General features: G+C 32.1%; 1 protein-coding gene and 1 long non-coding RNA gene across 7 annotated transcripts; both read left to right on the forward strand.

Moving 5' to 3' along the window:
* The first annotated feature begins 523 nt into the window (after window positions 1-523).
* Window positions 524-1,376, forward strand: LOC110943573. The gene has a single exon (XM_022185316.2). The coding sequence runs from the start codon at window positions 949-951 to the stop codon at window positions 1,207-1,209; it is 261 nt and encodes an 86-aa protein (XP_022041008.1). The 5' UTR covers window positions 524-948; the 3' UTR covers window positions 1,210-1,376.
* Window positions 1,377-11,269: 9,893 nt separating this feature from the next.
* Window positions 11,270-14,159, forward strand: LOC110943581. Of its 6 annotated transcripts, none has more exons than XR_002594925.2 (7): window positions 11,270-11,672; window positions 12,070-12,157; window positions 12,258-12,445; window positions 12,544-12,645; window positions 12,969-13,233; window positions 13,358-13,487; window positions 13,868-14,159. It is a non-coding gene; the product is annotated as an uncharacterized LOC110943581 (long non-coding RNA). The 6 variants fall into 6 exon arrangements; XR_002594929.2 differs by having other exon boundaries at window positions 11,272-11,672; window positions 13,040-13,233; XR_002594927.2 differs by having other exon boundaries at window positions 11,273-11,672; window positions 12,258-12,397.
* Window positions 14,160-15,480: the final 1,321 nt, after the last annotated feature.

The following is a 15,480-nucleotide window of genomic DNA, read 5'->3' on the forward strand; positions in this document are numbered from 1 at the left end:
GATGATGCATGAATATATTCCAAATCAAACATGCATAATTACACATTCTTAAAAGAAGTTAAAAAATAATGACAAAAAACATGTTACATGTTTTAAACTGTAAACCGAATAATTAAACCTATTTTTTCAAACCATAAACAGTAAACAAAACCGAATAAATCTCAAACTGACTAGACTAACTGATTTCTTCGGTTTAAACCATTCGAACGATTTGTATAACTTATGAACTAAAACCACTACTCATATTTTTAAACCCAAAAGTTGTAGGGCATGGAGTAATAAGTGGATATCCACAAGACCAATGATCACTTGATCATGGCTTTGAACTTCTAGTGCTAAAAAGTAGTGGTTGTCTAACACCCCCCCCCCCCTGATTAAGAATTAATCATGCTTTGCTTAACTAAGTCCTCTATGGATTAAAGAAATGAGAAAGACTACTAAAAAGCATGCCTTTTATTTACTTTTTAGTTCCTTTAGAAAAAACTACTTTTTACTCTACTTTAAAAAAAGACAAAGCTTATCACATGAACCAGAAAAGCAACATGATCACAAGATTCATACAAATATTATTACAGTAAAATATTATGTACTCCTTGTAAAAACAAGGGAAAATGAAAATCTACAAATAGTGATTGGAAATTGGAATTACAACAAAAATAGAATAAAAAGACAATTATTTTGTTACCACTCCACCAATGATTCTCACTCCATTCACAACCAAACAAAAGAAGTACCTTAAACCACCCTCATATCTTCTTTGAAATGTCTGAAATACCCTCAAACCAATGAACACCACCACTACCACCTTAGATAACAAAGTAACATACAAAGCACCCTCAAATAAGTAAGTGAAATGACCAAAATGCCCCTAAAGAAACAACCATCTTCATTGAAGTAGCAGAATTCCAAGAAACTGATGAGGACATAGGGAGTGAGCCAGATGGTGAAATGGCCATGGTGTTGGGCCCAAAAGATGATATGTCATCTGGGTTAGGTGGGCTTGGGCTAGAAGGAATGGTGGGAAGTGAGGATTCAGTAGGTGAAAGTTCACCTCCACTAGGTGAAGGAAACAAAGGAGTAATGTCAGGAGATAAAGCAGGAGAAGGAGAAGACAAAGGTGGTGATGAAGATGAAGATGAAGGTGATGATGGTAGTAATGCAGGTGCTGCAGAGATAGCATTTGCTTCCATTTGTGCAAATGATAATTGAGAAGAAGATAAAAGGCATAAAGCCATAAGTATGAGAAGGGTTGATTGTGCCATTAAATGATGAGTAAATCAAGAAAGTGTTCAAGAAAGTGTAATCAATGTCAATGTGCTTTTGTGTAGAGAAAGAAAGAATGTAGAGAGTGAAGGGTGATGAGAGAGAGGTTATGAAGATGTAATGAATGTTAGAATGATTGATCATATCATCATATGGGATTGGAATGTGGGGGCTGGGGGTGGGGGTAGGGGTGGGGTGGGGGTATGTCCAACAAAGTAACATGTCTTGTGTATTTTTTTTTTTTTCTCTATAAATTTTGTTTGAATATTTTTTCTCTATTTCAATACGCATTTAAAAGAACAAAATAATGTATATGGGGTCACTAAATATTTAACTTTTCATAATAAAATCACTAGTATATTGTAAAGCATTACATACCACCCCAAAAACATACTTGAAGTTATTAACTTAACATAAAATATGTTGACATTTCATTAGATTTATTTATTTTTATACTTTTCAAGTTTACTACAATGTTTTTGTTAATAATAATAATAATAATAATAATAATAATAATAATAATAATAATAATAATACAAAAAGCATACTAGAGTAACTAGTATAAATATCTAAATAATCTTAAATAACAAATTAAAAATAGTTGAGTAGTCTTTACATATATTTTCCTTGCAATAGTATGAAACTTTATCAGTATTTTAATTTATGTTATAGTTCTTAATCAAAATATTATAAGCAAAATATAACAAATTAGAGGAAACATTTTAGGATGTGGGAGCATTAAATATATTCCCTTCTAGAAAAAGGTTAAAGAAATATACACTAGAGTCACCAAACATACTTTTGGTTAAGAAAGGTACTTTATTTAGTTTGTTATTGTTTAGGATTATTAAGGTATAAAAGATACTTTAGTAATAACCATCTTTACCATCAAACCACTCACCTTTTATTTACGAAAAAACCCCATTGTGGTTCATTATGTATTTTATATAATTCAATCCCACCTTTTAGAAACAAAAGTTTCATTATTGTTCATTCATATATTATTGCTAGGTTAAAAAGGAGTCAATTGCATGAATCGTCTTGGAAAAATTATGTGTGAAAGATTATTATTTACGCTTTTGGTTCTTATTAAATTAAAACTCAAAAATAACTAAAATCAGGGGCGAAGGTTTGTTGGTGCCCGGAGGTGCACCCGCCCACCCCAATATTTCGATTAGAAGTGTATAGGTTTCGATTTTTTGTCCGGAAATTTTAAAAATTATATAGGATCGTCTCCCCCCAATTATTTATACAATATATAAATTAAAGTAAAGTTTGTTACCACTTTGTATATAAGTGATGTGTAGTTTTGTAAATATATTTTAACTCTTATTTGTTTAACCCTAGGTTATCCACCACACAATAAACTTAATCACAAATTTTTATGTCTAAGAACGGGTCCTTTGAATGAATGAAATTTTTTAGTTTTATTTGGAACTAATATTATTTGACTTGACTCGAATCGTTAGCCGACCCGACCCGACCTGAAACGTAACGACAGGAAAAAAAATTTGGGTCCCGTCACTTTACGCACCCTCGAAACTTTTGGTCAAGCTCCGCCACTGACTAAAATACCTTAGAGCCAACGAGAGCTCCGAGTTAAAATCTGTCAAGAAATAAGTGATATTGTGTCTATTGTGTCCTAGATCACAATGTATAAATCTCTGTTGTCAAGGGTCACCCAGACCCGCGTCTAAGCCCACTTTTCAGGTCCATCCCAGTATTCTCGCTTCGCTTCAAAAGCCTCATTTTCAGACCCTCAGATGCATTTTCGGGCCAAATTCCAACGAAATTGCAATAAAAAATTGTTTGAACATGTTAAACATGTTTGAAACAATTATAAGAACCCTAAACAAGCCTGGAAACAGTCTAAAACTAGCCCTAAAAAGCCTAAAACATGTCTAAAATACCTAAACGACTCACCTAAAAAATCTCGCTTTTTAAGCGCCTTGCATTAAGGCCCAAGGCTCACTCTTTGCGCCTTGAGTGCACCTTACACCTTTGACAACTATGGTATCAATCATCCATAAAACATACATTTAACTTTTTGACATACGTTACAGCATGGTGTGCGACGATGCACGTTTTGTTGCTATAGTGCATCAGAGTAGTGTCGAGGCAGAGCGGAACTCCTCGCCCTTACTATTAAATACCCTTCTTGGAGAAACATGTGTTTCATTCTCTCTCAATGTACTTTCGTGTATTTATACTATATTACTTTCTTCCTCTAGATATCTAGATATCACGTTGAGTTACTCTCGTGCTAAAGCTTAATCATGAGACTATCCCTCATAGCGAGGATAATAGAGCTCTTCTTGATCGTAGGTCTAGTGTTGGACCTTTATATACAATATATCCTTTGTTGCAACATTTGTCGCCATATGTGAGACCATCAGGGGCGGAACTAATGAAGAACTAGCCGTAACACGGGCTACGGCTCAACCACATACTCGCAGTGTATTTTTTCGGTTTTATACATTAGGATACTAGTAAACATATATGAGGATACCCTTAAAAGAAAAATATGAAACTTGAAATTATTCAGTAAGCCCAAAAGTTATTAAATAATTAAGCTCAAATAATAAGTTTCATGATAATTAAGCCCAAATGAATTAAATAATCCATTGATTATGGGCATGTCTGGGCAGCAATTGGAAGTTCTGAAAGTCTGAAACCCAAACGTCGCACAACAGAATTGTCAATCCTCATTCACATTTTTGCAGTCTCGCACGAAGAAGCAAACATAGAGAACAGAAACTTTTGATAAAGTAAAAAACGACGATGTGATCGAACGATTTCAAGCTATGAAAAAAAGAAGGGGGCAAATCTATTAGGTATTATCGTTAAAGATTTTGGGCGGTTTTATAGGAAGGACAGCCCAAAATACGTTCACCAATCGCCCAAAAAGATTAGTTTTTTACTAGTGATATTTATTATCGTTTTTTATTATAATATGATTGCATGGTATAAAAAAAGGATACCTCTGAATTAAAGGGCTAGCTCCGCCATTGGAAAACACTATATACATATGGTTGAATATACTTAATAGGTTGTGTCGACAAATTCCTTGTAGTTCTATACGTTTAGTCAATATAATAGTTGATTATATCTTATTTGGAATGCCATTACCTTCATGATTTATCTGTGTAAAACCAAGTGTATGAACATCTCAATATGATTAGCAGGGCTCACTCACCCAAAAGAGTTTTTCATGTAATTCTAGCAAAATTTCTTGAATAACTTTATAATAAGGAAAGAGACCCATTTAAACTTGACAATGCATGAAAATGAAAAGACGAACCAAAAGGTTAAGATCTCATATTTTTAGTAAGAGTGGTGTACTTGTCAACCCACATATTCTAACATTTTTTTCATCTAACATATAATATAATCTTTCTATATTAATAAACAAATCTTTCTGTATTAATAAACAAAAATCTTTTTTGGACACGTGTCACTCTCTTATACTTTCTCATCTTATTTTCCTATTTATCTCTCATATTAAATAATAATAATAATTTAAAAAAATACTAGATAAGAATAAATATTTAGATAAGGATAAACGTTTGATTTTATTATGAGCATATTAAATAATAATAATAATAATAATAATAATTTTAAACAAAAAAGTTAAATAAGAATATAAACGTTTATTTTTATTACGATCATAGTAAATAATAATAACAATAATATTAAACAAAAAAATTAATTAAGAATAAATGTTTGTTTTTCTATAAATAATTATAAACAAAATTTAGATAAGCATAAGCGTTTGTTTTTATTATGAGAAGATATATATACTTTGGAGTTCGGTGATTGAAATTATGGTAAATTAGGAATCAAATGTTCCCGTCTGATATATACTTAATAATTGTATTATTTTTTTTCACTGTAATTAAATTATTATTCTAGGTCGGGTATATGTTTCTATCAAACTGTAAGTGTTTTTAGACGCATCGCTATAATGGTAGGCATATGCTTCTAAATTGTAAACTTTAAACCCATCATTTTTAGATATAAAGAACATCACTATAATTGTAAACTTCAAACCCATGATTTGTCGCACATTGCATCAACATATATAAAGAACACCATTTTTAAATATAACAATTCTACACTTCATTTAAAGAGAATTTATTTCTCGATTTTACGATATAATTCATAAAAATGATGAAATATATAAAAAAGTGGGGATTGATCTCCACCTTTTTTGTACCGTAAACTTTCTTGAATACAAATTTAAGACGAGTGTTTTATGAATAAAATAAACAAATAAACATAAAGGTGCATAAAAGTAACTAAAATAATTGTATCTCATAATTTGAATGTATCATAAAAACGAGATTCAACCCCATGTAAATATGTAATACATGTGTTTTAACCTAATAATAAATAAAAAAAGCGAAGTAATATGTTATAATAAATAAATTGTACATCAAAGTTCATTTTTAAAAGATAAATCTTAATGAATGTATGTCTTAACACATGACATTAAATTTTATACAACACGTGCAATACATGAGTTTTTTTTAAAGATATATCTTTCTTATTATTTATTATTTAAACATATATTTTCTTATTATTTAATATATAAATTATTTATGCAACCCGTGTGATACACGAGGTTTTAACCTAGTTATTCATTAATAATTTATAATGTATAGCATCTAACTAGGGTTGTAAACGAACCGAACGTTCAGCGAACAGTTCGTGAACCGTTCGGCGGGAAGTTCGGTAGGGTGTTCGTGAACTTGTTCGTGAGTATTCGTTCATTTGTGTTTGTTTATGTTCGCATGTTTGTGTTTTAGTGAAAGATTTTTGTACTTTCATATATTTTATCTATACTTTTAGATTATTAAACTTATATTTATTTTATTACCCTAAGAATTAAACTAGAAAACCCTCTTTCACCTTGTTTATGCACCATTTCCCTTACATTTCTTATTATTTACATCGACGAATACGGTCGACCTCCGTTCAACAATAAGGAATTCAAGCTCTAGTGCTACTCTCTGGGCCATCCACCCTTATCCTTCGTCGCATTCGTATAATTTGTTTGTGTTCGTGAACTGTTCGTGAACACGCCCATTTCCTTAATGAACGAACACGAACATAAAATCTCGTTCGGTAAGTGTTCATGAACCGTTCGTTAACACATTTATTTCCTTAACGAACGAACACGAACTCGGTTCATTTACAGCCCTACATCTAACAAAAACTTAACATGTAGTGTTTTTTTTTCTTTTTTTTCGATATAAATTTTGTTAAAAACTAATTTGTATCCAAAATAATATATAATATTATATCAACTAGTATTAAGCCTCTGCGTTGCAGGGGTTGTTGTAAAACTGTCAAGTAGTACCAATGCTATACCACTGGCAGCGACCACCAGCACCGGAAAAGCTAGTAAAAAAAAATTAAATAAAAACAAAAAAAAATAACGCCGAGTGAAAAGCAGACGTGAAATCTTTGAATCACGAACGCTCATTAAAGAGAAATTAAACCCAAACGTAAAACATAGAAAAAAAATAACCAAGTCAATCCAGGACTCGCGCGTTGGTCGAACTTGTTAAACGGAGAAAAATAGATGTGCTGCAATGGGCCAGTCAAACGGGAAAAAATATACGAAAAAAATGTTGAACCTCACACGCACGTTGCGGTGCATTAACTCACAAAATTTAGAACGAAACAAAAATCTTGGGAAAGATGACAAGTATGGTGGACCAAAATTGAAAATAAAAAAGAGTTGGGATTAAATTGCAAAAGATGAAAAACTTTGGGTTAAAAGTAAAAGAAACAAAGTGTTTAAATTGCAAAATTGAAGTTATTTATTAATCTTAGATAAAGATAAGGATAAAAATAAATGATATCGATATATTAGTTATTAATATTAATATTAAAAGAATTTTATTAATTAAATAATTATAAATAAAATTTATGAGGTTGACGGATATAATGGCATATGACATTATTTAGAGTGTTTTATTATAAGTTGGATACCAAAAAGTGCAAATTAATACATTTTATAGGTTTGTAGCAAGCTTTTTTTTTTTTAATAAAGCTATGTATTTAGATTTTAGAAATTATTAAAGAAAATTATTTAAAAAGGATTAAAATTTATATGTTACTTGGAGGGGAAGTGAAGATTTAGGTTTGAGATCAGAGGTCTCAAGTTCGAATCCGATTTCAATCGGGTTTTACTGCAATGCGCCTTTGGGCAGCGGATTTTCCCTGGAACTAGTGATGGTGAGTTTGGGCTACCCAACGCTATCTACGATCACGGGCTTATGAAGTCGTCTTTTACGATTGGGTTACCCCAGATAACCGGACTTTTATTCCGTTGGTCGTTCAAAAAATTTATATGTTAGAATTAGGCCTGTAAACGAACCGAACGAACACGAACATAGGCATGTTCGTGTTCGTTCATTTAACTTTAACCGAACACGAACACGAACATGTAATCGAACACATTTTTTTGTTTGTGTTTGTTTATTAAGAAAGCAGGCATGTTCGTGTTCGTTTATGTTCGTTTATGTTCGTTCGTTTAAAGCCTAAACGAACAGTTCACGAACATAAATGAACACAAACGAACATAAACAAACATACATTAACATGATTGGATAAACATAAACGAACACAAATGAACGTGATTGAACAAATATAAACAAACACAATTTAACATTAGTGAACACAAACAAACAAGTCTAATATATTACAGTTTATCCGAAAACACATCTAAATTTGGGCTCATAGATGCTAAAATTAAGTAGGTTTTTATATAAATATTAAGTAAATGATCAGTTACGATCTAAGAAAAAACTAAAAATTTCATTTTTCTTACTACAAATAATTTTTAACCAGCTCATTTTTAAAAACATTTACCTAAGCTTTCAAAGTAGATACTTATATTAATAACCTCCGAAGTCATACAATTAAGAACCATTTATAGTATTTTTATTTATTTCTTGTTTATTAATACAATGTACGTAATTTTTTTACAAGTTTAATGATTTACAACAACAAGATACTGATAACATATCAGGATATTTGATTACCGTTTAAAATGATCAAAGCAAGCATACAAGTACTAGTAGATATATTTAGTAACATTTTTATGTGACAATTAAGTGCATAAGTTGTTGTAAGTATTATTTGGATTAAAAAGTATGTATTGATAGAAGTTTTTTGTAAATAATAAATTGTAAATGGACAATTATTTTGTTGAATAAGAGAATCTGTTGTAGTATCATCGTGTCATCAGTGAAAGCATTCGATCATATTCATCTCTATTAAGCTATAATGCCTATACACTAATTCATGAGAAAACCTAATCTGCGAAAAACCCCCTTATGATAATCGAACCCAGTACCTCATAATCCCTAAGTCTTATCTCACCCACAAAATGTCACTAGGCTATAATGCCATGGGCTTTTAGCAGTATATGTAACATACAAGTTACGAAAAAGTATGGGGTCGTTGAACCCGATAAGAAATTTCTAAGACCACACGGTGTGGGCGTGGATCAGCGGCGTTTATGCCTTTCCACGCCGCACCCGGCGTTGTCCACGGCGTTGAGTTATGGGCTTGGAGAATTCCACCGGCGTTGAGTTAATAAGTGTGCATATGTGTCATCTTTTCATTGGGCCGTGGAAGTAGCCGTTTTACCCAACGGCTAATAAAAAAAACAAGAAAAAGTGTGTGTCATGTGTCGGGATAATGCCACCTTTCCACACCTCCTTTTTTTCCATCACACAACTTTTTTGACGCATGCTGACGTGGCCTTCACATGTTGAATAACGCCTAAGTTTCAATCCTCTCCACGCTGTGTGGTGTAAGTAAACCAAATAACTTTTTTATATATTTAGATGAGTTTCAAAAGGATCAATTATTGTATAAAAATCATAATCATAACCCACCAAATACATACACATATATAGAAAAGGGTTGTGTGTGAGTTCTATTCAACTACTAGTAAGTTTTGGTGAGGATAAAAAGTGTCACGAGTTGGTTGGGTTAGGTTATGTGAAAACAGGGTGTCAAATAGCAAGTGGTTTAGGTAAAGGACAAGATTGGCCTGGTGTATCATGTGGTGGACTCTTGTCTTCTTACTCCAAACAGAATTTTTCAAATATATAAAAGTATTTAAATCTAATAAAACTACTTTTACAGTTATTTTGTTTTATATAATGTATTATTTTTAAATCATATAACTTATAAAATATGATCCAGTCATTTTTTAAAACAATAATTAGTTAAGATGAACACTTTGATAAACTCAATTATTGAACTTGTGAAAATAAGATCCAATCTTTAAGATATTTAATTACTTAAGATGAACACGTGAATAAACTCAATTATTAGGATGGGACACTTGTATTAGTTTGTAAGTTACTAGGTTATCACCCGCGAACTTCGCGGGTAGAAAAATTTAGTTTATATTAATCGAACTATGTCAGAAACTTGTTTTATAATTGTTTTGAATTGAAAGTTGTAGTCATTAGGGTTGCGAACAAACTTGTTTTATAATTGTTTTGAATTGAAAGTTGTAGTCATTAGGGTTGCGAGTAGGGTCAGAAACTTTGGGCAAGAACCGGGGGCAGAAACTTGCCTCACTGAATAACCCACGACACAAAAAAAAAACTTCTATTTATTATAATAGGTTATTAGAACTTTATTAATGTTGTTTCTATTCTTTATAGATAAATGAGTCCATGAAAATCACAAATATTAAAGTAAATTATATTATTTAACATTGTTGACGTAAACTTTGAAATAAAAAAACGATCCATTACTTACGTAAATATTAAATTACATTGAACTGAAAAAAAGAATACGAAAAAATCACAATAAGATTTATTTATGTACCACATTTCACATTTGTCGTTTTATAGTAGGGCTAACAAACTGTAAATGCACATCACAAGAAACCAAAAGGGCCTACTTTGATATGCTATTCTTTTTCAGCTTGTGTTAAGCACTGGATCTCCGATCTGGTGTGAATGGATTTACTCTTGATCTATACTCACCCACTTTGACACTAAGGTAAGCTTTTTATCATCCTTTTTGCCCTATTCATTAAACGAAACATGTAATAAGATATATAGTTAGAAAAAGAGTAGTTAAAAATATATACCAAAATCAGTTCTGTTTAATCAATTAAAATGGAATAACGAACAGTGCTAAACGGGTCGTGTTCGTGGGTTGACGGGTTCAACCCGATTCGAACCCAGAAATTTTACACGAACCCAAACCCGACCCGAACCTGAAAATCGTATCATGCATATGAACCCGAACACGACCCGAAGTTTTGTGGGCTGACAAAGAAAAAAGGTGAAAAAGTTGACTTTTATGTGGATCCGAATTCATGGTAATGGATGACCCAAACTCAAACGGATCCCGCGTCCAAATTTGTGTAGGTTAGAAATTTAGAATAAATTCCCTCCTAAAACCACCCTCTACCTCCACCATAACATGCCACATCAGCAAAAAGCTCCAAAATCACATGTCACATGGCCCAAATCCATCTTATTTATATATATATATATATAGTGGAGGGTTCAAATGAGAAGAATTTTTTTTGTAAGAAGAAAAAAGAAGAAGTTTCAACCAATAATAATGCTTCATTTTACTTTATTTAATGTTTGCATTTATTTTTAATATAAGGGTATATTGGTAAACTTACAAAAATCATTAATTTGTATTCTTCCCCTTTAATAACTAACTAAATTAAATTTGTAACTCCTTTTCAAAATATATACTTTTACCAAATTAAAAAAAAACAACTTAATTTAAAGTGTAGAATAAATTACTAGTTGTGTAGGATAAATTACGAGTTGTGTAGGGTATGTTTCGAGGTGTGTAGGATAAATTTTGACTGTGTAGGATAAAATTCTATAATGTGTAGGGTACATGTAGTAAAATTTTGATATGTGTAGGTTTTGTAGATTATATGTAGGATAATTAATGATTAGTTAACTAATTTATATATACTCTAATTTGTAACATGTTTTGGCAATATAGTGTTGTACTCTAAGCTATATTGATATTTTGTGCTTATTATTGTTGTACAAGGCTTGCTTTGTGTTGTTGTACATCATGGTGTCTATTGGTTTCCTCACCACCACCGCTTCATTCGACCTGTAAAACCCTAAAAAAGAGACTCACATCCAGTTGATCAATATCGGCGTTCCTTCCGATCTTAACTTCACCACTACCATCCATCCCCGTCGGTCCGTCACCACCACCATTCCCCTCTCCTCTCTTGTCTCTTCCCTCTGTGAAACTACCACCATCTTTGTCATCTCCGATAGCCGCTGTAAACAACCCAGCCCTGAAGTACCGAAATTGTAAAATCGGTTATTCTTAGCGGTGATTTAAAGTCGACGCTATCGATTTCGCTTGAGGATACGGTATGCACTTCTCTGTTTCTTTGTGTGATTTTGCCAATAGTCGGATTTCCTTTGGTTGTTTCGTGCGTTTCTTATGTTGCATGTGAATCTTTAGGGGGCGTTTGGTTCGTGGAATGTGTAGGAATTGGAATTAGGAAGTTTTTCTTTGTAAAATTGATCTTGGTTGGGGGAGGGAGGAATTTGAAATCCTTCACTCTAATGAAATTTGTGACTATTTCAACATTCCATTTCATTCCTTCATTAGAGTGAAGGATTTCTAAGGAATGTTGAAATAGTCACAAATTTCATTAGAGTGAAGGATTTCAAATTCCTCCCTCCCTCAACCAAGATCAATTTTACAAAGAAAAACTTCCTAATTCCATTCCATTCCATTCCATGAAACAAACGCCCCCTTAAGGTTTTGTTGATTCTCATTTGGGGCTTGCATTTTGGGGGTTTCGGGATTCGAACGTCACCTGTGGGTTGGGGTTCAAAAAGAACTGAAGGTTTGCCTTATTGAGACCTTAACCTTTGTGAACCAATAATATAATAATGCTCAATCTTTTTACTTTACCATTTGTTTGAAATGATTCATCATTTGAACAGGTTATTCCATTGTGATTTTGTATGAACAGAATGTAAGAAAAATATTAACTTCCAGTATGCTTAAATGCCATCTCCATGACCTCTTTCATTCAACTACACTTCAAATTGTCATGGAGTAGGTATAGTTTGCATCACCTCAGGTACATATTAGACGTCTTTCTCCAATGCTAGACTTTTCATAGCTTATGGTTGGTTCATATTTCAAATTCTTTTACTGGTCTTTTGAATTTTATGTAAATTGTAAAGTTCACTCCATTTTTTTTAATTTTTCCTATTGTATGTACAGTTAGGAGAGGGCAACCGTTGGACTACAAAGGCTGTCTAGAATGCCGAAGAAAAGTTTATGAATAAAAATCACAAGTATGCTGGAGGGCTTAACTTATTACAGGTAATGAATGATAAATTTAGTTCCCTATTTTTTTTTATTTGGCATTGTCATAAATCACAATAACCAGCAAACTTAGAAATTTTAAACAGCAAATTTGTAGCATAGTTTGAAATTAAAATATTGGTATTGTTTGGGTTATTATGATGGATATGGTATCTTGAAGAAACTTTTCTTTATTTTAAAAGAATGAAATGAACAGTGAATTAAAGAATATGAATCTTCAGTTTTTAATCAAGGGTTTCGAATTGCTTCATTTGCATAATTGAACGCGCTCACACTAAGGTGTTTTTTAATGCATTCCACGCGTCATCATCTAAGCGTAGCCACTTCCCATCCATCTTCCCAACATATCCTCTCTATGGCCCTTATTGACGGCCAAACTCTGTGGCGGCAGGAATGTTAGCAAAAAAACACTGCCGTTCTCGCCCTGGCCGGCTTCTCAGCAACAGCCGCAATGCCAAGTCGGGTCCGGTTTGCGAGCCGTTTTACTTCGAAAACTTAGCAGCAAACGAGAATCCACGGGTACTGACTACGGACGTTTTCTAGCCATATCAGCTCAAACTCCAATTGAGCCGATTAAGAAACGAGGTGTGTCTTAGCTTTTCACTATGGTTCTTTTTTTGTTAGTAATTTTGGATTTTAGTAAAATTGCTATTTGTGACTGTTTCCAGATCTGACTCTGTTTTGTCATTTTTCGTTTGGATGTATACAGGATGTTCAACGACACTCAGTTTGATATTGGAAGCCATGGGAGCTGAATTTATCTAGAATATTCTGATAGACAAAAGACAACGCATAAGGTTACTTCATTGAAGATGAGACAGAAGTCATGGACAGCACAGGTCTAGATCAACTTGAGGTTTACTATGTGTCATCACACATATTTACATGCCACTATATTTTATCAAATAATTGAATAAATCTGTCATTGTTCTGTATGTGAAGGCTTCGGTAACTCATCCAAAACTTCATTGTGTTGATCACTTTATTTTGTTGATAGCTTCTTGCGGATGAAATATATTTGTTTAGGATGCTCTTAATTGGTATCAATTATCATAATCCCCAACATATGACCTAAAACATCTAGAACATTAGTGGATAATTTTATATGAGCTATTGTTTAAGTTTCAGTTGATTAAATGAAATTGCTGAATGAATTTGTATCTGTTTGGATTTGTGTTTTTGCAAGTAATTGTGAAATTGATGGCTTTTGTTGTTACAGGTTTTCTCTTCTTTGACTACATCGCTTCGATTCGAAGGGGCGTTGAATGTCGATGTGAATGAGTTTCATACCAATTTTTGAGAGAGGATTTGGCTACTCTTGAGAAGGATTATGAATAGTTTGGGCTTGAGTCTGCTGATAACGAGGAAGGCCATGGTGAAGAGTATTAGTTAATTAGTATTAAGTCTGCTTTTTGTGTTTCCTAAGTTTAAAAACTAATGTGTTTAAAACAAGGTATATGTATAACCAGGTAGGTACTGCCCTTATTATGAAGAAATTTCATACGGAATAACTTGAAATCTGATAGAATGCACGTCCATGATGTTTCTACCCTCTTGGCCCGCGCCGCAACGCGCGCGGGTCAATTTTCTAGTTAATTAAAGAGTTATAAATGAAATAGTATTTTACTAATATGCCCTTTCTTCTTTTTCTTCTCACATTAAATTTTTTTTCAAATGAACCTTCCCCTATATATATATATATATATATATATATATATAGGGAGGGGCTCATGCGAGAACCACTCTTATTGTGAGAACCTTGAGAACCAATGTGAACACAACCTAAAATAGCTAAAAAAACCTAAAAAACCTAACCCCCCCCCACCCCCCCCCCCCAAAAAAAAAAAAAAAAAACCTAAACCCCCAAGCTAAATGCTAAAAAAAACCTAAAAAAAACAACCCACCCCCCCCCCCCCAAGCTAAAATGCTAAAAACTAAACCCCCAAAAAACCTAAAAAAATCTAAAAAAAATCTAAAAATTTTTTTTTGAATTTTTTAATATTTTTTATGTTAAAATCGCTACTTTTAGAAGCCAAAAAAAAAAATTTTTTTTGGCTTCGAAAAGTAGCGATTTTTTATAAAAAATATTAAAAAATTCAAAAAAAAATTTTTGTGTGATTTTTAGCTATTTTTAGGCATTTTTGGTGTGTTCACATTGGTTCTCGCGGTTCTCACAATAAGAGGTGGTTCTCGGATGATCTTCTCTCTCTCTCTCTCTCTCTCTCTCTCTCTATATATATATATATATATATATATATATATATATATATATATATGTGAGTCTAGATGTGAAAAAAAGTTTATAGGATTAAGTTATTTTACAAATGGTTTTAACATACAAAATATTTTAATATGAGAAGTGAAGGAGATATTTTATTTTATTTTTGAAATTTTTTCCCATCTTATTAATCACATATTTTAGTCCCAGGATATCTGAAAAAAAAAATTAAAAATCGTGATTTTACACTAGTAAAGTAATTATAGAGTAATTATAATTACTCTACAATAATTACTCTACTACCGTAAAATAACGATTTTTTTTACATTCTACAATTAAACATCATTCTTAAGTAGACGAGAAAAAATAAAATAATTTACTTCACTTCTCACGTTAAAGTCATTTTGTATGTCCTTTTTGTATTTGATCTTTACACTATATTTATAAATCCCATATAAATTGTGAAAAAATGAGAAAAATATAATTTATAATACTTGAGAAATATATAATGTACCAAATATGTCCTTTCCAAATTCAACCAGCTTGTATAATACTTGAATATTCTTATGTTGTACACTTGTACGTTTAATGAATATTTGAATTATAGCATCCAA

Source organism: Helianthus annuus, chromosome 1 (assembly GCF_002127325.2).
Source record: "Helianthus annuus cultivar XRQ/B chromosome 1, HanXRQr2.0-SUNRISE, whole genome shotgun sequence".
In the NCBI taxonomy this organism is placed as follows: Eukaryota; Viridiplantae; Streptophyta; class Magnoliopsida; order Asterales; family Asteraceae; genus Helianthus; species Helianthus annuus.